This window comes from Chlamydotis macqueenii, chromosome 17, assembly GCF_036417535.1.
Source record: "Chlamydotis macqueenii isolate bChlMac1 chromosome 17, bChlMac1.mat, whole genome shotgun sequence".
Lineage (NCBI taxonomy): Eukaryota > Metazoa > Chordata > Aves > Otidiformes > Otididae > Chlamydotis > Chlamydotis macqueenii.
Window position 1 is genome coordinate 1,676,605 of NC_141572.1, and position 21,711 is coordinate 1,698,315.

At 54.2% G+C, this 21,711-nt stretch overlaps 1 protein-coding gene across 3 annotated transcripts in view; it reads left to right on the forward strand.

Annotated features, from left to right (window-relative positions):
* SGSM1 (small G protein signaling modulator 1) overlaps positions 1–21,711 on the forward strand; it is a 41,767-nt gene that overhangs the window by 10,410 nt on the left and 9,646 nt on the right. The window contains exons 3-21 of one of the 3 annotated variants that reach the window (XM_086761390.1): positions 1,034–1,109; positions 7,425–7,587; positions 8,294–8,446; positions 8,986–9,053; positions 9,366–9,511; positions 9,992–10,123; positions 10,707–10,831; positions 11,722–11,784; positions 12,722–12,789; positions 12,978–13,141; positions 13,616–13,745; positions 16,084–16,222; positions 16,590–16,654; positions 17,044–17,189; positions 17,815–17,943; positions 18,428–18,610; positions 19,860–19,931; positions 20,884–21,330; positions 21,524–21,648. In XM_086761390.1, coding sequence (XP_086617516.1) covers positions 1,034–1,109; positions 7,425–7,587; positions 8,294–8,446; positions 8,986–9,053; positions 9,366–9,511; positions 9,992–10,123; positions 10,707–10,831; positions 11,722–11,784; positions 12,722–12,789; positions 12,978–13,141; positions 13,616–13,745; positions 16,084–16,222; positions 16,590–16,654; positions 17,044–17,189; positions 17,815–17,943; positions 18,428–18,610; positions 19,860–19,931; positions 20,884–21,330; positions 21,524–21,648 — 2,594 coding nt within the window. Of the gene's footprint in view, positions 1–1,033; positions 1,110–7,424; positions 7,588–8,293; positions 8,447–8,985; positions 9,054–9,365; positions 9,512–9,991; positions 10,124–10,706; positions 10,832–11,721; positions 11,785–12,721; positions 12,790–12,977; positions 13,142–13,615; positions 13,746–16,083; positions 16,223–16,589; positions 16,655–17,043; positions 17,190–17,814; positions 17,944–18,427; positions 18,611–19,859; positions 19,932–20,748; positions 21,331–21,523; positions 21,649–21,711 lie in introns of all 3 variants that reach the window. The other 2 variants (XM_086761387.1, XM_086761389.1) reach the window with 2 other exon arrangements.

Below are 21,711 nucleotides of genomic sequence, written 5' to 3' on the forward strand. Positions count from 1 at the left end.
GCGCGTTGTACCTGCTGGCTCTGAGGGATGTGGGACGGCCAGCTTTCACGCACAGTGAGTTCATTAGCACCTACTTACAGGGTGACCCTGCCGTATCTCCAAAACAGGTCTGAGGGGTCTATGCTACGAAAGCGAAGCCTCCGTGAGAGGGGGAGAGCTGGGGAGCGCCAGTGCTGGCAGGGACAGGTTCTCGTGGAGGAGCAGCACTGCTAGGGGTACTTGGGTTTCTCGCTCTGGCAGTCCTTGACCCCTCAGGCTGCTCTGACCTCTGCTGTGGAGCAGCCAGCCGGTCCTGGGAGGTTCTGCGAGGCTGTAGTCTGTCCTCTGCAGCCTGCTCACCTGGCAGGTCTGACCTCCCACCTTGTCTCTGCAAAAACTACACTCCAGATTTATGTGAGCTCCTATTTATTTTCTTCCCCTAGTCATGCCCCTGATGTGCCACCTGCACGACAGCTTCCTTTGGATTAATTGCACTGAAACGAGTGCCAGGGATGCGGCACGAGCGTGGAGACTCAGTCAGTCGGAGGGCAGTGCTGATTGCATTGCTACGCAAACAGCATTCCTGGTCACATTTGGTGCCAGGTGATCACTGAATTTGGTGTTGATGGATAGTTACAGTCATTTGGGACTGCTGTGTCACATGAAATTCATCAAATCCCCATAAAATGAAATAATATAATGTTAAATAGGAGATTTGGTTATCCTTATTAAGATGTCTTTTATCTAAATGTGCCTTGATGCCTGCAGTTAATTCTCTGCTCATAGTTCTTCTACTTTGAAGTTTCTGAAACCAAAACAGCCCTTTTTTGTACCTGACATTTTGAAATAGCCAGTGATGCTCGGCAGGCAAAGGTGCATTGATTCTCGTGAGCCCTCGTGCTGTCGGAGGTGATTAACAAGTCGGAGAGCGGCGGAGGTTTCCTTACAGACACAAAGCAAGCAGAGTATCTCGCGCCCACTTCACCGCAGGTCTCCTTGCTCTGGTCTACGGCTGAAATTCAGCATTTTCTCTAACCGTGCATCTGTTCAACAGGTGAAGCAGATCATGGAAGAGGCAGTGACGAGGAAGTTTGTGCATGAGGACAGCAGCCACATCATCTCCTTCTGTGGTGAGTCTGGTGGTGGGATGCCGACCTGAACTGGGGCTGGAGCACCCTTTCATCTTGGGCTTTCCCTGCCCAGGGCTGGGGCTGTGGTACGCGCGTTTCCCGGGGCACACTCCAGCTCTGGGGCGTTGTGCTGGGGCTGGGGAGGTGCTTAGTGCCAGAGGATGAGTTGTTCTGGCAGCGATCTGAGTCCCTGAGGCCTTCGCTCTGTGCTTAAAATATATTGAGATGTGTCAAAGGAGGGAGCGATGTTGGCGGTGTGTACGGTCACTTAAGAAATACTAGAAATAATTTTCTTTTAATTCCCTTGAGAATCAGTTCAACAGAAAGTCTGTTCAGTCCAAATATTTCTTTGCTATTATGGAATAGGAATTTATGGAAAGGAGTCTTCAGTCTGCCTGAGTGCAGGAGCCGGGAGGCTGGAGGCTGCTGAAGAATTTTCAGTGGAGTTTGCGGACGACCTGCTCTGACAGTGTGCTGGTTTCCGGCTTGTTTTCTGCCAGATGTGCTTTTCACTTAACCTGCTTTTTTCACCTTTTTTTTTTTTTCCTACTAGTGTGACAATTTTGTAAATGTGGAAGTGTTTCAGAATGGATCCATCAGAATCTTGGCAAAGCATTTTTTAAAAACCTCTCTGAAGAGCTGTTGGCTTTGGTCTGAGGGGACTCTGGGCAAGGACTGTGGAGCAGAGGTCCCAAGGAAAGGAGGAATATTTGTATCTCAAAGGTAGCGTGGAGCCTTGTTCCTGGTGGAAACACGGAGTGGCATGGTTTGTGGCTGCGATGTGGTAACGCACAGTATGGCTGGCGAGCTTGCTTGGCAGCAGTGCCCAGGCTTCTCTCAGCTGGTGGAGGTTTCTGGCCGCTGAAGAAGGTTTCTGGGGGCTGCCAAAGACTCCGTGCCTCCCCTGTCGTTTAGCAGGCTGTGGTGCTTGTGTGTTTGGTGCATTTCTGCTGAGAAGACAGACAAGGAGGCATCATCGTAGCTTTGCTGGAAGAAGCTGTGCTCCCTGCCTGCTCACTCACGAATTCTCCAGCCCTGGGACCCTGCTGTCTGCCCTGCGCCGGCTCTCCCTGCTCCCGCTGCCGCGGCAGTGTCTATGGCAACGTGCAGGGCGACGGCTGAGCAGGCAGGCTGCAGCGCCGGCAACTGCGGAGCCCGCGTCTGAGCCCAGCTCTGCCGCGCAGTGCAGGGGCTGTTGTGGGCTCCCGTGGTCTGAGCCTTCCTAACAGCCACAGCCTTCCTGCTCGTTGTGGCCCTGGAGGTCTGTGGGGAATCCCTGGGGCACTGCTGGCCAGCGTCGTGCCTGGGTGCTCCTGGAGCAGATCTTGGGCGGCTCCCTGTCCCTTGCTGCCATGCCATGGTGAACCCCTGAGACCAGGGCCCATCCCAGGCCAACAGTTGCCTCTGCAAAGCACTTAGATGGCAGAAACAACCTGTGTCGCTTTCTGCAGGGCACAGAGCTGCTGGCAAACCTTCCCTGCTTTCTGCAAAGCAGTGTTAAGGGAGGGAGGCAGGCCATCCCCTGCAAAAGGTACAGCCAAAAGGGCTTTCGGAGAGATGGCCACCAGCTGCTGGGAGAGCTACCTGCCGGTTTTATCTGTGGTTTGCCACTCTCCTCCCCAGGTGACAGCTAGCCAGCCCTGCAGTCCCTTCTCAAAGCCCAGCACAGCTGCGAGGGGAACCATTGCTCCTGCGAACCCAGGCGCCCGGGCAAGCGCAGCCGGGCTCCGCTGCTGTGAGGTGTCTGCTCGGCATCGCTACTGCCAGGGGTCTGGGACAGGGCTGTGGACCTCGCAGGGTCCTTGGCCGTGCAATTTCTTTAAAGGGCAAAGCAAGAAACTCCCCTGTTGTCCTGTGGCTGAGCCCTGGGACTGAAGCTGCCAGGGAAGCTCTCTGCTGCTCTGCTCTGACACCATGAGCCCTGGCTTCCAGGTGAGGGGCGGCAGCTTGTGCCTTTTTGTATCCTGCTCTGCTTGCTGCGCCTGTCGCTCTGTTTGCTGAGTTACGGGCAGCTGCGCTTCCAGCACGGCCAGGCTGGGGCCGTGTGGCTGCTGCTGAGCGAATGCTGCAGGCGGCACGCGGAGGGGGAGCGGCACTCCTCAATTTACAAACAGCTGAAGGGCAGCTTGCTAATTTGGAGGCTGGGAAGAAAGTGACAGAAGCGATGACAACTAGCTTTGGAAGAATTTGCTCTGAGAAGGCTTGTGCTGTGCTGTCGCCACTGGATACGACTGTAGCATCCACACATAGGCACAAAAAAGAAAGAGAAGGGAGTTGTGAGGTCTCCTTTTCTGCTTTGGAGAACAAAGAGGCTGCCTTCTGCCTTTTCCCCTGGACCGTCGCATAAAAGGTGCTTGTTTCAGGCCTGCGTGCCTTTGTGTGCTGTTGACCGAACGGCATCGAAAGAGCAGAACAGACTTCAAGGTGTGACTCATTCTCTGCTTTTCTGTGCAGCACGAGGCTTCGCAGCCGGGAATTATTTATAACCTCCCACGACAGGGAGCTGAGGCATCCAGGCACGAAGGGCTCGTTGGTTCCCTCTGGCTTCTTAATAATGCTGCTGCGCTTTCGCTGGCTTCTGGCGTCTACACCTTCTGCTCTGTCTGCTCTTGCTCTCCCGTTTGACTGGTGTGTGCACCTTCCTCGGTGCTGTGGCTCTCGGGGTGAGCTTATAAATCATCTCTTTCCTCGCCAAGCAGAGCGTGCTGCCTGCCTGGCTCTGGCCAGGCAGAGCTGCCCTTTTTTTCTGGGAAGAGCCACCTTCCTCGCCAGGCCCTCCTCATCCTCTGTGTAGCCAGTGTACCGCAAACCCCCTCTGATGAGAGCAGTGGTCTGGCAGGAAAGGGCGGCTGCCTGCGAGGGAAGGGTTTGAAGCAGACAAACGCGAGTTGGCATCTGTCACGTTGGCGCTGCCCTGGGAGGCTGATGGAGAGCTGGCAGCAGGGCTGGGGGCTTGCGTGAGCCGAGGGATTTGTGTCCACATCAGTGCGGAGGCTGCCCTCCTGCTCAGCCCCTGAGTGGTCTGAATCGTGCCAGGCCAGAGCACTCTCAGCATCTCAAATATCTTTAGCCTTTTGCCTGGGTGTAGCACAGAGCCCCTGTATTATGCGTCTCTGCTGTGGGGATGGGGAGAACCTTCCTCTTCACAGTGTCTGTTGGCAGTGGTGGCAGTAAGCTATGAACTGGGCTCAAAAAATCATAAGGCTAAAAAAGAAACTGCTATTACCCCTGGATTTAGCATGGACCTTGTTCACTTAGTTCATGTGCTCAGGGTTCTCAGCCCGTGGGAGAGTTTTTCCTGTGGAGACGGCGCATGCGTTGTAGTTTTGCCGCGTAGTGTTTTGGAGAGGGTCAGGCTTCGGCACTGGGGACGGATGCTGGTGACTGTTCCGTCTTGCTGGAGCACGCTGGGAGGCTTTCAGCAGTGCAGGAGTTCTTCCTCGTGCTGCTGCCTGGGGTGGATGGCTGCTCTGCCGCCCTGCTGAGGTGAGCAGCACAGACTGGCCGGAGCTTTGGGAGATGCTTGCTCCATGGCTGAGCTCTCTGAAATGGGTCTGACTGGGTGCAGGCTCAGGCAGGTGGGGTTGTTTGTGGCTGGCACTTGTATTTCAGCCTTGGAAATTAACAGATGAATGAAGGGATGTGGAGTGGGGTGATCTGAGTGTGTGCGAGGGAGGGAGGGGTGGGTCTTCTTGCATTTGATCCCAAAGCAGGAAGCAATCTGGTCTTTCTTTGCAGCTGCAAATAGTCTTCTGGGACAGGTGGGAAGACCCATCCGTGCATGGGCCGTGTTCTTTGTAGCATGTCTGGGCTTCAGGAGGGTTTGTGAAGGGCTTTGTTTAAAAACTCGGTATCCATCCAGTGGCTCTGAGTGGCTGGTTTTGGGTGAGCAGGACTTGTCTGGCCCAGATGTGCTGCTTTTCTGCAGTTAGCACAGGCCGTGTCTCACAGCACCGGCAACGCTGCGAGCCTGCCCTGCCCGCTCGGCGGTGAGCTCAGGCGTGGCACGAAGCAGGGCAGAGATAATGAGAGCATCTCAGCCCTGGGAGCCGATGCTGATGGGTCTGCGTGAAGTGTCTTGTTAAATGTCTCCATAGAGTTGTTCAGCTGCGGGAAAAAATGCCTTTCCAAGCGAGAGGCAAATCAGCATCTGCTGGGCCGCTGCAGGGAAGGCTCGGCCGCTGCAGGGAAGGCTCGGCGTGGCTGTGCAGCGCCGGGTTCCCGGGGAAGCAGGGGTGCCGGTGCGCCAGAATGCTTGCTGTCGGGCGCAGATTGATAACCTGCAGAACGGTGGGTCTGTGTGATTTTCCAGTGCTTTGATCAGCCTGTTTCATAAGTCTGTGTTTGACGCTAGGCATCCATCCTCAGCCCTCCCAGGGGACGCCGGCAGAGAGATTGTACGTGTGCCTGTCTTTCTGTGGAGTCATCGCCGGCTCCCATCGCCGGCAGAGCCCGCTCCCCGCTCGCTGCACGCCCGGGCAGGAGAGTTAGGAGGCAGGAGAGTGGGAGTTAGTCAAAGCCTTGCACGGAGCTTAACTGCGGAGTACCAGCTGCAAGGAGCCGACCGAGTCGCCACCGAGCTGGGAGGGTCTCTGAAGCCAAACGGAGCTGCTGGCTTTGCCTGTGGGTTATCCCCAGGTTCTCTGTTGCCTTTAGGTTTTTCAGGAAAATGTTTGTGTGAACATAGATTTTTTTTTTTTTTTTTTTTTTTTTTTTTTTGTGAAAAACTGCCCCATTTCTTCTACTGCATGCCTGTCTCTCACTTCCAAGCTTTCTCCTTCTTGCTTGGACCATCCCAGCACAGGGGCCCAGGGCGAAATCTCCTGTTCCAGCTGTACCCATCCCTCAGACTGGGCCAAGGGGAAAACTTTGTTGAGTTGTTTGGTTTCTCTACAAGCCGCAAGAAACCTGTCAGGGGAGCGTCAGCCTGTTTGTCTGCATAGAGGAGCAATTATCCTACCTGGAGAAGGTGCAGCGTGCTCGCTTGTTAGTTGTTGCGTGTCTGATGAGGACATTTTCCTGAAGGCCAGGTGGGGATGTTCTCTACCTTAAAATACATTGTCTGAGCAGCTTTACATCTGTCCTTCCATCTAGCCTGTTGTCTAATGATGGGGCTGTACTGATGAGCACACTGGAGAGAAGGAAGAGGGGTTCGTGCACTGAGCTTGCAGAGACACCCCAACTCTGGTGCGCTGTTGGCAGTGCCCTCCCCAGTCCCAGGCTTGGCTGGGGCTACTGGCTGCATAGGCAAACCTGAAACGGTTTCAGACCCGTTAGCCAGAGGAGCACCGCATCACTGTGCGGTGTACAGCCACGCGTGGCTGCAAGCTGTTAAACCGCAGATAAACTGTTTACTCCCACAGGCTTAACCCGAGCAACTCCGTACGCGCGGGCTCTTGGCAGCTCCTGATCCGTGCGATTACTGCCGTGCCGTGAGCCAGTGGCTCCTCTGCTGGGAAAATCACCACTCCAGTAACCGTGCTTGTGCCGGCGCAGACCTCGAAGCAGGATGCGACCTCCGTGCATGCTGAGATTTCCCGTTGTCGGCATCGATTTGTTTTCATTCAGGGTATCGTGTAGCGGAGCTGGACCCTGGTGTTTTTGGAGCAAAGGGCTGCGAGCACAGCGGTCCGGGTCCTTTCTCCCGCTCTGTTTTATGAATGAGCAAAGCAGTGTGAGAAATCCTAATCCGGGCTGCTAGCTTGGCACGCCAGCGCAGACGGCTTGCTGTTGGTGGCGCAGCGATGCCACCTCTGTGGTGTGAAAGCTGCAGGCTCCCATTGCATCGCCTGTCTGGGAGTAAGGTCTCCTTGGGGCGTTGGTTGGTCTGATAAGTGAGTCCAAGACAAGTTAGTCCGCCTGACTAGTTCCTCTCTGGTGATTTGAGAGTGACCCTGCATCTACCTTAACAGGCGCAAGTGAACTCTCCTTTGAAGTACTTGCATCTTCCCCCACCCACAGTTCATGTTTATTGGCATCAAACTGGCCCTTCTGTTCAGATTAGCCGAACTTCTAATAGACATCACCAGCCTCAATTCTTCTGTTTTGCAAAACTGAAATTGTACCTCTGTATAGTCAGCAGAACCGGCAGCTCTGCAGGCAGAAAGGCTGCACCGCTGCTGCTGCTTTAGGGCAAAAGGTGTCTGGGCTCCCCAATCTCCTCTCTGCTTAGGCAGGAGTAGAACGTGGCACTGATTTCCTCTCGGGAAACACTTCTGCTGTGGAATAAGGTCACGGATGCAGCAGGGGACTGGCTGTTGTGACGTGAGCTCCAAGTTCTCCTGCTGCTTCAGAAATGACTTTGCTTTGTTGCAGCTGCTGTGGAAGCCTGTGTCTTGTACGGCTTGAAGCGGAGAGCGGCAGGATTCCTGCGCAGCAACAAGATAGCAGCTCTGTTCATGAAGGTGGGCAAGAGCTTTCCTCTGGCAGAGGAGCTTTGCAAGAAGGTGCAAGACCTGGAGCAGCTCATTGAGAATGCGTAAGGCACCGGCATTGCTGTTACCCCACGGGAGGCTTGCGTTGCAGTGTGGCCGTGTAGGGTGGGTAGGGCTGTGGATCGCAATGCCCAACTGAGCCTCCACAGAAGGAATTGCTCTGTCAGTGTCTCATGCTTCAGGGACAGCTAAGCATGTTTGCTCCTGAACTGCCACACTTTATGGACCAGGGCACTAAGCCAACTGGAACCAAATGTAGTCTGCCTCAATGTGCAGGGCTTGAACCTGCAGTAATTCAGCCTCTCTTTGAGAGTAGCTTACTCATCCTTGGACAGGAACCAGGGAGATGGATAGTGCAGCTACCTGCAGGCAGGAATCTTTATGCTGTCCTAAGATAAGCTGAGCTTATCTCGGAGAGAGCTTGCAAACTGCTCTCCTCAGGCACCAGTAGAAAAGGTGTGTGGGTTGAAGGACTCTGCTGAGGCAGAGGCTTGTTCTAGAGTGCCTTTACAGTTGGAAAATGATTTTCTCAAGTCAGTTTTCAAATGCAGATGTGGGCCTTCTGGAGTAGGGGGTGGAGTAGATGAAGGGAGCAGTCTCCAGAGCCCTGTCCCCGTGCGGTTCCCTGGGCATTCCCCAGCCACCACAGTCGGCACCACTGAAACCCTGGCCTCGTGCCCTGAGCTGTGAGTGCCCCGAGCTCCTGCAGCGCTCAGTGATGTTGTTGTCTTTTTCCTTGTGCCTCTAAAGACGAAATCAAGTCCAGGGCATCCCGGAGAATGTGCGCAAGATGCCGAAGCTGCCCAATCTGTCTCCTCAAGCCATCAAGCACCTCTGGATCCGCACTGCCCTCTTTGACAAGGTCTTGGATAAAATCGTGCATTACTTGGTAGAAAACAGCAGGTGAGTGCTGGCGAAGGCCAACCGTTTGCCCGTCCCAACTCCCTACCAGCATCTGCCCCTTCCAATGGTGCTGGAGGTGTTGCTGGCTGAGCTTGTGTCCAGGTGGGCCAGAGAAGTCCCTGGATGGGACAGGCCAGTCGTGTTGCTCTGTGCCCATCATGGAGACTCTTGACTGGTAACCCTGCTGCTGGTGACCACTGTACAATCCCTAAAATAAGGCCAGGCCATGCTTGCTCTGCAGATGGCTCGCTGCCAGAGACTCCGTTGTCCTTGTCTTCTGAAAACTGCACGCTGAGGTGCCCTGTCCTGGGGAAGTGTCAGCTCCAGTCCTGGGGATGTTTTGTTGGGAGGCGGTGATGCTTGCAATGTGCTGTAGGAGGGCAGCTGTTCCCCAGGAGTTTCACTGCTAGCAGAAACAGCCTGTTAAGGGCTTCTTGCCCTCTCACCATCAAGGATTGGTTTAAAAACACTCTTTCTGTCGTTTTGCAGTCCCAGGCACTGAGATGCTACAGCGTTCTGCTCTCTTTTATTTCTTCTAGTAAGTACTATGAGAAAGAAGCTCTCCTGATGGATCCTGTGGATGGGCCAATCCTTGCATCTTTGTTGGGTAACACTTTCCTCTTACTCTACTTTGACAGCTTGCTTTCCAAACCCGTGTTCCCGTCCTTTGATCTGGGATGTGAAATGCAGTTGTTTTCTAGTAAGAACTTCAGAAAACTTAATAGCCCTGGACAGGTAGCCCTGTGGAGAGCTGCAAGGCTGAGCTTGGGATTTCCTTTTCTTGCGCAGGCTTCAGTAATACTGCTGTCCTGCCACCCCTGCTCTGACATGCTGGGCTCTGGGAATCTGAGGGGTAACCACAGTCACTGGAAAAATACCGATGGCTTTGTTATGTTTGTGATTTTTTTCCTCTGTGCAGTGGGGCCCTGTGCACTGGAGTACACGAAGATGAAGACCGCTGACCACTTCTGGACAGATCCCTCAGCTGATGAGCTGGTTCAGAGGCACCGGATCCACAGCTCACACTGTCGCCAGGACTCTCCCACCAAGCGCCCGGCGCTCTGCGTGAGTGTGGGAGGGACAGCCCCTTGCAGGGCTCCTCCTGGGGTGCTTGAGGCTCTGTTTGTTCAAAAAGGGCTGTGAAGCCATCTGATGGGAGAGGGTAGAAAAGTGCAGTTACTTGAAGTCTTCAAGCCAGAAGCGGTGGGAACATGGGCAGTGGGAACATGGGCCGTGGAGGCTGCGGTGCTGGACCAACGTGGCACTGCGTCATAGGGTCCCTGCCCTTTGGGAACAGCATGTGTGAACGAAAAGAAAGGCAGATGAAGTCTGCTGTGTTTACTGCAAACAAAGCACACTCTTGGGGCTTCTCTAAGTATGGAATCAAGCTTGGCCAGAGCCAGGAATCCTCTTAGAGGACATAGAAGGAAAGATTTCTTGTAGTGACTTTAAGTGTATAAGTGAGAAGGGAATGAGCTTTCAAGAGTGTTTTGAAAGCAAGAGGTGTCTGTGCTCACCTCACGTTTGTAGGTGGATCTCTTCCAGATTCAGAAGAGGCACTCGAGTGGCAGCATGGATGACCGGCCATCGCTGTCTGCCAGAGACTACGTGGAGTCGCTGCACCAGAATTCGCGAGCCACGCTCCTCTATGGCAAGAACAACGTCCTGGTGCAGCCGGTGAGTACCTCCTGGGACACCTGGGCTTTAAAATACTGCTCTGCTGCCCACCAGGTAATGCTGTCCCAAGTTGCTCTTTGATGGAGAAGAGCACAGACTCATTTTTAATCTGGGAAGGCAGTGACTGGGCTGCGTTTGTGGAGCTCCCGGTGATACGGATCCTCCCAGTGGAAGGGAGGAGCTCTGCTTCTGTCTGAGTAGAAACAGTATCATCTCCCTGCCCTCTCTTGACCAGAGGCCACAAAATGCCTTCTCCTGTCCCTTTCTGCTTACTGTAGTCGAATAAATGAAGTGCTAACTGCTTAAGTGGAGCTGTTACGTTTGCTTCAGCTGGGCAGCTGCTCTTGGCCCTTTTCCAAGGTGTCCTGTTGTCTCTGCTGGGAGGTTTTGCAGGGCCACTGTGGGTTTCTCACTGTTGGCGAGCAGATCGGCTCAGGGGCATCAGGCAAGGCTGTATTACAGTCCAGGACTGTGCTTCAGCACATGGCTCAGCCTCAGGTAGCCTGAGGTGGAGCTTCGTGCTTCTGGTGTCTTCCAGCCCGCTCTTACCAGCTCGCTTTCTCCCTGCGTTTCTCTTCTCAAGCGAGATGACATGGAGGCAATCCCAGGATATCTGTCCCTTCACCAGACTGCCGACATCATGGCGCTGAAGTGGACTCCCAACCAGCTGATGAACGGCTCTGTGGGGGATCTGGACTACGAGAAGAGGTGACTGGCTCCGAGTGCGCCCTAGTGCGAGGCAGAGAGGAGGCAAATGTTCGGCAGGTTCAGACTTTGGATCTGGTGGCCAAGGCCACCAGTGAGTTTTCCCACTGACTGCAGAGCAGAGCGGTCATCCCTGAGTCTGTAATTAGGGAAGGGACAGGGAAGGAGGCCTGAGGTGCCGGGGACATGGGGTGAGATGCTGTAGTATTGCCTGGCGGGGGCTTGTTCTGAAAGACATAAAGTGGTTTAATTTACTGCCCTCAGGGATTTCCTCGGGACAGTGCCCTCTACACACTGCACAGTGCTTTCAGGTTTATCCTGGTTATTTTAGCCTGGGGAACCGAGGAGCTCGTAAACAGGGGAAGAGTACCTGCAGAGAGGTGGGGGCATAAGCGGCTCCTGGATAGTCACACCTCGGTACTAGAGGCGTGCTGCGTCAGTGTTGCCTGCAGCTGGTCCTGCACGCAGCTGTTCAGAGTCCCTTGGATTTAATGGAGTCCCTGGAGCTTGTTCCTCCAGGAGGCCTGAGATCTTTTGCCGTGCATTTCTCTTGATAGCTGCAATCCTTTTACCAAACCACAGAATCATGCCAGGCCCCAATTTGCCTGAGAAATGAAACAAAACAAGCAAAATCCCCTTCCACCAGCAAATGCTCCAGGAAAGCTGGAGTGTTTAGGACACTGATTCTTTGACCTAGGGTAAAGATCTTCAGCAGAACTTGTACACAGTTTTGTTTATTCTCAATTGTAGTTTTTGGGTTTTGTTTACCTGTGTTCTTTTCATCTCCCCTTTCTTCTTGGCCCCTGGGCCATTCCGCTATGCCTGTTACCCTCCCCCTAAAATGCTATTTTCCTCTCTACACTACTTTTCTGAGTTCTTGACTTGGGTATCAGCCTAAGTTCTAAAACTTCCCAGTGTCAAGATGTGACCAAGGAAGAGAGGAGTCAGATGACAAAGTAAGTATGAATCTACAAGGAATTAGTCTTACACACCCCTTCCCATCCTTAACTGTCTTCCTGAACCTTTATTTTAAGCACTATTTTTGTCAAGTGAGAGATAATGCTGCTCAGAATCTGGAAATTGTTTTGCTGCAAAGAAGTAGGATGTTGTTAGACGCTGACATCCTCACAGAGGAGTACTCTTGCTAGGCTCTCCACAGAAATGAAACCCTGTGTGAGGCCCTTCGTCTTCTGGCGAGATCCCCTTCCCTGCCTTCCTCCTGACACCTCTCTGGCCCTCCGCCCTGCCTGGTGACTAGCAGCTCTCCCAGAATTTTCTAGATTTGCTCAGTTACCTCAAGGTGCCTGTGCTGGGGGAGTGCAGTTCTCAAACAGAAGCAACTGGGACCAAATCTATTTTCAGCTTTGAAGAAAACCCCACAAATTGGGAGGGTTTCTTTCCCCTCCCTTTGGGACCGGAGCTCAGCAGAGCAGCAGCCCAGGCTTGGACTGCACTGCACATTCCTGTGGGGCTGTGGAGCTGCTCCTGGCAGGTTCTTGGGGTTCTCCCAGCACCGCAGCAGGGTGGGGAGCCCTTTCTGGGGTGCCCAGAGGAGAATGCTCAGCTCTGCAGAGCTCCATGTCCCTCCCTGCAGTTGCCAGGATCCATGGGCACGTTGTCCACATCTGGGAATGATGTGAGTGTAGAGAAACAGCCCGGGGCAGGTGGGACTGGACTTGCGGTGATTGAGCTGTAGTGGCAGGGACTGTTACGGGTTCTGGAGGGATGTCGCTTACTCGGGCTGCCTTTGTGGCACTGCTGCTGGGACGTCATCCTTTCTGAAGCTTCCCCTGGCACCAGGATAGCTGGAGGCAGGATCTGGAGCTGATGTGAACAGAAGCGGTGCCTCTTGCATCCCTGAAGCTCACAACTTCCTTCCTCATTCTGTTCCAGTGTGTACTGGGACTATGCCATGACTATTCGCCTGGAGGAGATCGTCTATTTGCACTGTCACCAGCAAGGTAAGGCCAGAGTGGGAGGCTGCTGGAGGGTGTTATCACCCTGACGCTTGCTTCATTAGATCTTGAGATCACTACACACCAGAAAGACAACTCCCTGAGCTCTTTTCCCTGCCCTCTGTATTTTTGACTGGTAAGGTTTCCCTCATTCATGTCTGTGTCTTCTCTCTTCTGTCTTCTGTTGCTAATAGTAGACAGCGGTGGAACGGTTGTCTTGGTGAGCCAGGATGGGATTCAGAGGCCCCCCCTGCGGTTCCCCAGAGGAGGACACCTATTGCAGTTCCTGTCCTGCCTGGAGAACGGCCTCCTGCCCCATGGGCAGCTGGATCCACCCCTCTGGTCGCAGCGGGGAAAGGTAGGCACCCTGAAACTGGGCTTGTTCCTGAGCCTGCAGCACTGTGGCTTCTTGCTGGTGTTCGCTTGTGGAGCGTCTCAGAGCAGAGCTGGTGGGGAGGACCCTCTGCCTGATGGTCGCGGCTGCTGCATTTTAAACAATCCCCCTCTCAAAACTAAGAAGGAAGTGGGGCTTGAAATATGGCAGCTTGGTTTAGCTCAGGCCTTCTGGGCAAATCAGAAGGGAGGTGGTGTGGGAGTGCCGCCGTGAGGCATGGTAGGTTTGGTTCTCACAGACCTGGCCGTGCTGCGTGGGTTATACGTACCCTGCGCACAAACGGGATTGTATATTCACCCTGTGATGGGAAGCTTGATCATCCAGGCTGACAAAGCACGTGTTCTTGTTAGGCAGAGTTTGGCAGCCGAGGCAGTGGCCATGCTGGCCTGCGTGGTGGGGCGTGGGGCGGCTTGTGAAGAGCAGGTTCTGTTCACCTAGGGGAAGGTGTTTCCCAAGCTGAGGAAGCGAAGTCCCCAGGGCTCCTCTGAGTCGGCATCCGACAAGGAAGAAGACGAAGCCACAGATTACGTTTTCAGAATAATCTACCCAGGGACGCAGTCTGAATTTGGTGAGTGCCTCGGCAGAGAGTGTTTCAGGCGTGTTATCGCAGGGTGTATGAGCCACTGGGGACACAGCCCTGATAGGCACGTGGCAATTTGCACCAGGAAGTGGTTCCAGAGAAATGGGCTTTGCTTGTAACAGTACTGCCTTTTCTTCAACATAATTTTTTTTTTTGTTTGTTTTAACCTTTCACTTGCTACAAAGTCCTTCATTTCTGCAGCTGCACAACAGGCCACGACTGCCTTAATGGTTGGAAAAATAATTCTGGCACGTAATTTCTGTAGCAAGGTTCACTTTGGTCATGTTCCTTGGGGTCGCTTTTCACCATCACAAGCCTCCGAGGCTGATTCTTCTCTTGCTATCACCAAGCCAGCTCGGCCAGTGCATCAGAGGCTACAGCACCCTTCTCTGTGTCCTGCCAGGCTTGGCTCACCTGTCTGTGCTCCCTAGCTCACAGGGCAAAGGAGAGGGCGCTGCTGGATTCACCAAACCAGAAATCTCTCTTAGTGTCTGGTTGTGAATGATCTGAACAATGTCTTGGCTGAAGTGACTGTACATTTGTCCTGCTGTGGGATACTAAGAATAATTTTTTGACCTCTGGGAACATCATAGATGACTGTGTAAAGGGGGAAAACCAAGAGTGTAACGGAGGACTTGTGGAGTGCTTTTAAAAAGCTGTGAAATTTGATCAAAAACTCCTTCCTATGTTTTTGAGGCTACAAGGGGACGATCACGTCTGCTGTGACTCCTCCATAACATCAGTTAGGATTATACTTGGTTCTCCCTGCCTCTAGCTGACTAACACAGTTCAGTGAGTCAGATAGAAATCTGATTGAGGCTAAAATAGCAGATAGGGATGCTTCTTTCTGTAGCTTCCTTTTGATCTACCCCTTAAAATTTCATGCTGGGGGCCAAATTTTCTGTGAGATGAATTGCTGCAATCTCCTCAGCTGGCATCGTCAAAGTCTGTGCAGTTCCTGCAGACCTTCCCAGAGTGGGGTGGAACTGCGTCCGTCCGTTCTTCTCTGCACATTCTTCCTTTCTCCCCTTTCATTTGTGCCCTTGTCCTCTCTCTGTCTCTAGTTACCATTAATGGTAATTTTCATCCATTCCTTGCGTCTGTGGTCTCCATCACTGCTGTAAGAGGGAAGATCGCAAGGACTCCAGCTGCAAGCAAGATGCTGGTGATCCCTAAATGGTTCCCGAGTCTCCCCGCCACGTCCCGACCTCCCCTTGCCGCACTGGGGGCCTCTCAGCGTCAGTGTAACGCGGCTGTTGTTTGTGTCTGGTACTGCTGCTTGCCTGTGTTGTCACTTGTCAGTTCCTGCAGAGGTGTCCCGTCAGCACCTGCCCAATACGGGGGAAACGAGAATATTTCAGCGTTTTTCTTGCTACTATCAGTTATTCAATATCATGAGCAGGGAGAGCTGGTGAGACCGAAGGTGAGTGGGGAAGCCCTCTCCCAGCTGGAAGCTGGAATTTCTACCATGATTTAACTTCCAAGGAGGAGCAAATTTGATTATTCTTCATTAATCTGTGTCGGCATCCCGCAGTTCACCTTCATCGTGTCGGCCTTTTCCTGGGGAGGCCCGAGGCTGAGGAGCAGAGGCTGTGAAGGCCGGGCCAGCAGCCAGGCTGCTCAGCGTGGGGACAGCTGGGCTCTCGGGGCTGCGTTCCCCCCGGCGCTGGCTCTGCGCCTGGCCGCTTTGCGGGGCGATACCTGAGTGGGATCCGAGGGCGTTGCAGTAGCGCTTCTGCGTTCAAGCAGGGATTTAGCAAGTGACAACATGCAGAGCTACTTGCTCTTGCTGTCCCTCTCAACCTCGTCATCAAAGTCCTTATCTCCTGTATTCTGGTTTGGATGCTCCCTTCTTTCCCTGAATCTTGGATGGGATTCTAATGCTTGGGAGGTGGGGACTGTTCCCTTCCCGTGATTCAACCTTCCTGGGGCAGTGGTTGATTTCAATCGTGTTTTTTCTCATCTGTGTGACAGCGTTGCAGCCACTTTTCTGGAGTCTCTCTGGGCTGAGGGTTTGTTTTCTGCCTTGGTCAGCACTCAGTTTAAGATTAGCTTGCTGAAGGCACTGTAGTTAATTAGCAGATGGTTTTCTCTTACTCTCTCTCATCAATGCTCTTTGTTTCCTTTTCTTTCTCCTGAGCTCACCAGTGCTGGTGCTGTGATTACCTGGTGTGGGTCCTACCTGGTTGCTGGAGTCTCCTTGGGCTTGAGTGTGGGATGCTGCATTTTCGAATCAAAACTCTCCTCTCGTTGACCTCTCGTGGCTCACCTGACGCCGGGGCAGTGCCAGGCAGGAGCTGATGCTCCTCTCTCTGCCCTCTTACAGTGCCCCAGGACCTGATGGACGCGCCGGGTGCTGGCCTCCCTCCCATGTGGCAGCCCAGCACCCGCAAGTCCTCCTGCTCCTCCTGCTCTCAGAGCGGCTCCTCGGACGGTGGGCCACCCAATGGCTGCAGCCACGAAAGGTGTGAGGGCGCTGCTGCTGCCTGCTTTGCAAATATGGGTAAAATAAAACAGGGATACAGGTGAAAGTCCAGCTGGGTGGCTGAACTACGGCACTTATGGTGTGAGTGGCGTCTCCAGCCTCACGCTTGGCTTGGTGTCCGGGGGCACATGGACATGTCCAGGCTGAAGTGAGGCTTGTCCCCTCAGCTGGGACACCTCGGCTGCTCTGTGGCCATGTCCTGGCAGCAAGAATTGCTGCTCTCAAGCTGAGCAGAGGTCTCGTGGTGCACCTCTGAAGGCAAAGCTGGAGCAGTCGGATCAAAGCAGGGGCTGAGGGAGTGCACGGGAGCATTTCCTCTCCTCACGTCCGATATGTTTTTGTTGCAGAGCTCCCCTGAAGCTCCTCTGTGACAATATGAAGTACCAGATCCTCTCCCGGGCCTTCTACGGCTGTGAGTACTTGTCACATACACGATGCCTTGAGATGTGTGATGGGCAAGGGATAAGGTCCTGGGCTCCAGAACGGTGCTGAGGCAGCAGGGCAGTCGTCAAGGGTACTGGGACCAGTCTGTTGCATGTGGGGCCCTGTGTTCACATGCTCAGGATTGGGAGCAAACATCTCAACTCTGATCCTTGAACTTCAGCCCAGTGAGCAGCAGTACTGGTGGTACAAGACCATGAGATACTGACCTGTCCCAGTAGATTCCCTGCTTTGCTGCTTAGGCTGGTTGTGGCTTCAGAGGGTCTCCTTCAGGGACCAGATTTGTCAGAGCTCTCTCCTGCACTTCATCCTCATGGCTCCCTGAGTTCCCTGGCTGAATGTTTCCTTTGCCTGATGCAGGGCTGGCCTACTGCAGACACCTCTCCACAGTGCGAACCCACCTGTCTGCGCTGGTTAACCACAACATCGTGTCTCCTGATGTGCCCTGCAATGCCAGCTCGGGGCTGACCGTGGACATATGGCAGAGATACCTGCAGGACAGCACGGTAGGGCCGGTACTCTTGGGACAGCCGGTTGTGGTGGGCGTGGGACATCCAGGGCAGTGTCGCTTAGGTGGTCGTAGCATGGTAGGGTGAAGCAAATTCAGAAGTTCCCCGAGAAGTCAGACAGCCTGCTCCAGGCTGCACAGAGCCTGGGGCCCCTAATCCTCATTATGTGGAAGCCAGGGAACAAGGCTGCTCTCCTTAGCACGTTTCTGTCCGGGGTCTATCTGCAACAGTGTCTGTCACCCCGAGTACTGTAGTCTTGAGGGGGTCCCAGCACGTTGTTACGACAGGATAGCTGGAGAGCTGTGCCCAGTGCCGCAGTCCTGATGTGCTGCAGGGCTCAGAGGCACAGCAGTGACTTTGGTGGGCCAACTTTCTGGCTGTGGTGGGCCAGCGTTTCCCAAAATGTCCATCCGCAGGGGCCTCTGGCTGTACTTGAGCACAAGCAGACATCTGAGAGAGCACCTGCAATGGACGGGCAGCGAGTTTGCAGGTGGTCAGCATCTGGGCAGCACTCTGGGTGCTGAAAGGCAGCATGGCTGGGCTGGGGCTGCCCCCACATCTGCCAGCTGATGGGCTGTGGTCCTGGCTGTGATTGTGCGCTGACTCGGAGCTCTTTCCGCAGAGTTACGAGGACCAGGAGCTGCTGCGGCTGATCTACTATGGCGGGATCCAGCACGAGATCAGGAGGGCTGTCTGGCCCTTCCTTTTGGGCCATTACCAGTTTGGGATGACGGAGGCAGAGAGGAAAGAGGTTGGTGTGGGTGTGCTGCCAGCTGAGCAGCCTGGTGTGTTGCACTGGTGTGCCCTGGGTATTTCACAGCTCGAAGGGTCTGCGTGTCAGAGCCCACCCTGTGAACCCACGGGGCGTTGTGTCCCCTCTGTACCGTGGCTGTAGATGGGAGGTGAGAGAGAGACTCAGATAAGCAGGAATTGATAGCACCAAGCTCAATGCTCCCCTGTGCAGGTGCTGGCTGCTGATGTTCGGTGCCCTGCGCACCTCTGGAAGAGAGGAGGGGCCTGGGTGGTCACTTTTCCGTCCTAATTTTTGCGAGGTTTTGTGGGTCAGGCTCTGGCTGTCACTGTGCTGGCGATGAGTTATGTTCCATCTAGCCATAGTTAACGCAAGCATGCGCTGAACTTGTCTGCACAGGGCTGTTTGGGGATGGAGGAGGCACTGCTTTCTGGGCTGTTCCGGGGGTGTCCGTTCAAAGACCCTCTGTCTCCAAACGCTGCAGGCTGACGAGCAGATGCGCACCTGCTACGAGCACACCATGGCAGAGTGGCTGGGCTGCGAGGCCATCGTCCGGCAGCGGGAGAAGGAGTCGCACGCAGCAGCCCTGGCCAAATGCTCCTCCGGGGCCAGCCTGGATTCCCACATTCAGAGGATGATGCACAGGGACTCGACGATCAGCAACGAGGTGAGGCTGTGGGGGCTCGAGGAGGGCTGTGCCCCCCCAGCTCCGTGTCAGCCTTTGCTGCAGGGGGCATGGAGGCACGGTTCCTCCCTCCCTGACCTCTGCCCAGCCGGGGTCTGTGTGCGAGAGCTGGGTGACGCAGCTCTCGCAGGGCACGAGCAGAGGGGGGCTGCGCGGTCGGCGTTGCCGGAGCCTGTGAATCATTCCCATCCCCACAGCATCTCCACTGTGGTTCTTTTTTTGTATCCACGTCTGCCTGTCGTGGGAACATGCGCTAGGAGGGGAGTGGCAGAGTTAATACATGCAAAGGTTCACCCTTTTCCCATCTTAACCTCAGATTTCCTGTTACAAAATGCTCCCATGGTAATGGAGGAAAAGTGTCGGCCTTCCTCTCGCCATCGGAGCCCTGCCCTGCAAACACCACAATGCTGGGGTGGGGACAGCTCCAGCTGCCCTTCTCAAAGCGCCGTGTTTTCTTAAAATGCTATTGTTTGTGTGTGATGTCATTACATCCCGACTTGCGTGCAGCGTGAGCAGCCACAGGCTCCTGCGCTGCGAGGAGCCTGGCGCAGGGGCGGCTCACACAACGGGGAAGGCTTGCTCTTCAGTGAAGATTCGTTGCTCAGAGGGAATCTGTGAGGCAGAGCACCGAACTGGTCGCTGCAAAGCCCGACACTTCTGTCTGTGCTTCAGCTGGAAGCCAGAGAAGGGTGCTGTTGACTTTTAGAGGGGCTGCTTCGACTGAATCTGGCTTGAAACATCAATGTTTGTCCTTTAAGAAAAGGAAAAAAACATTAATGTGCTTGGAGGGATTGTTTTATAGCGTGTGACTTCATCGTTTATGTAAACTAAGATGGAGTGAGTCTCATTGCTGCCAAATTAGGACAGAGATTTGTAGAAATTTGCACTCCAGGGAGACAGCGTGACCGCTGTGAAGGCCAGAAGAAAGCAGTTCCTTTCAGGCCCAAACGTACAGCGTTTGAACAACTGGATTGGCCCAGGACTTTGTTTTTTGTCATCTTCTCCAGCAGTAAATGTCAGTGGCAGGCTGAGGCAAGGGTGCTGTGCTGCATGATAGATCTGCACAGCAGAGCTGATGGAATGTGAACGTCTTTCATGGGTCAAATATGAGCATTTATTGGATGCATTTTCTGCTTGTTTGTTACATGCACCTCTGAGAGTGTGCGTGAGCCTTCCCCCACCCAGACACCATGCTCTGCCTTTTCACTGGCCTTTTCCCTCTCTCTTGCAGTCTTCGCAGAGCTGCAGCTCTGGCCGACAGAATCACGCCCGGCTGCAGAGCGACTCCAGCTCCAGCACGCAGGTGAGCGGCGGCGCTGTGTTGCCTCTTGCTCGTTCAGACACCGACCACCCAGCAGCGTCTGGCGCTCTGCCCTAGCTTGGGCTGATCGCTCGTCGATAACCGTAATGATTTCTGGCAAACAGAGGCGGTAGTTGGAGGAGGTAGATGACTCAAACCTGCCTCTGGAGCCACTACGGTCAGAACCGCGCACTGCTTGGCGCTGTTTAATATTCACCAGCCTGCTCTGCCCAGGCCTGAACGACCAGCCCCCACGTAGCCTTCACACTTTGAGGGCCCTTGGCGGCTCCGTGTGTTGGTAACCATGTGTTCAGCCAACCTGTTTAAATTCTGTTCTGCCCAATGTATTATGCTGAGGAAAGCGCAGTCCTTCGGAGCAGGGACTGTGGGCTCCGAGTCGTGCAAATGACCAAGCACTGACCTGCCAAGTCCAGGCAGGAGAGCCTAAAAGCTGAGGACTGTGCCCAGAAATTCCTCCAAGAGTCTGGTTAAAATGGGACAGAGAGCTAGATGCTGAGGCTGAAGGTGTCTCTCGCTATAGCGAAGACGTGGAGCCACAGCCAGGCACAGCACTATAAGTTAAAATGCCCTCAGGTCCTCTGAGCTTTCTTCCACTGGTTGCTTCTATGAGCCCTGCACATCCAGAGCAGATGTTCCTCCTTCCCGCTGATGGGAACATGGGCATTATGTCCCCAGGAACTGCATCCAGCGGTTAAACTGCTGAACACAGCTCGTGGGGACATCGTGCCCGTGTTCCCAGCAGTTTGCTGAACGCAGGGTTTTGCTGGTGCTCATGTGGCTCTCTGCCTGTGTGGTGCAGGTGTTTGAATCTGTTGACGAAGTGGAACAAACTGAGGCAGATGCTCAGCTGGAAGATGGCAAACAAAGCAAGATCCCTAATGGGACTGTTCCCAACGGCACTTGTTCCCCTGATTCTGGCCACCCCTCTTCCCAGAACTTCTCCATCACGTCAGGATTCTCGGAGCGCAGCTTCAGCAATGAGGACAGTGCCCTGGAAACCAACAAATCCTCGGCCAGCTCTCAGGGAAAGGCCGGTGGGCATGACGTGCCAGCCCCACAGGACCTGGATGGTGCTCGGCAGGAGAAGCTGCCAGGCCAAGACAGCCTGGAAGGTGAATTTCCCACAGGAGGAAGCGTGGACTTTGTTCCCATGGGCGAGAGCTCGGCGAGGGTCCTGCGTGATCGTGATGTTGTGGCCCTGACTGTGGTAGAGAGCTGGGCAGACAGCGAAGCTGAAAAGCAGAGCTTGGTGGAAAGTGAAGATAACCTCTCTGAGGAGCCAGAGATGGAGAGTTTGTACCCGCAACTGGATTCTCTGGCGGTAGCTGATCTGGCCCACAGTGAAGCATCTGCTGTCTCCTCGACGGGTGTCACCTACTCTGTAAGTATGTACGTGTTCACTCAGTGGGCTTCTTCCTGGGTGTCTCACACTTTGCCCTGGGCTGGTCCTGCAGTTCAGAGTACAGGGGCTCTCCACCTCCCACCCAAACTTTGTCCGGTCGTTTTGTTGCCCTTGCAACTTTCTTTTTGGTTTCTGTTTGAAAACAAATCAACTTTGCTTTTGTTTTGGGCAGCCAGAGCTACTGGACATGTACACGGTGAACCTGCACCGCATTGAGAAGGACGTGCAGCGGTGTGACCGCAACTACTGGTACTTCACCCCTGCCAACCTGGAGAAGCTCCGCAACATCATGTGCAGGTGGGAGCGGTGAGGGTGCGGTGGGGGCCTGCCAGCCCTCCCTGCGATGGGAGCAGGCTCCTG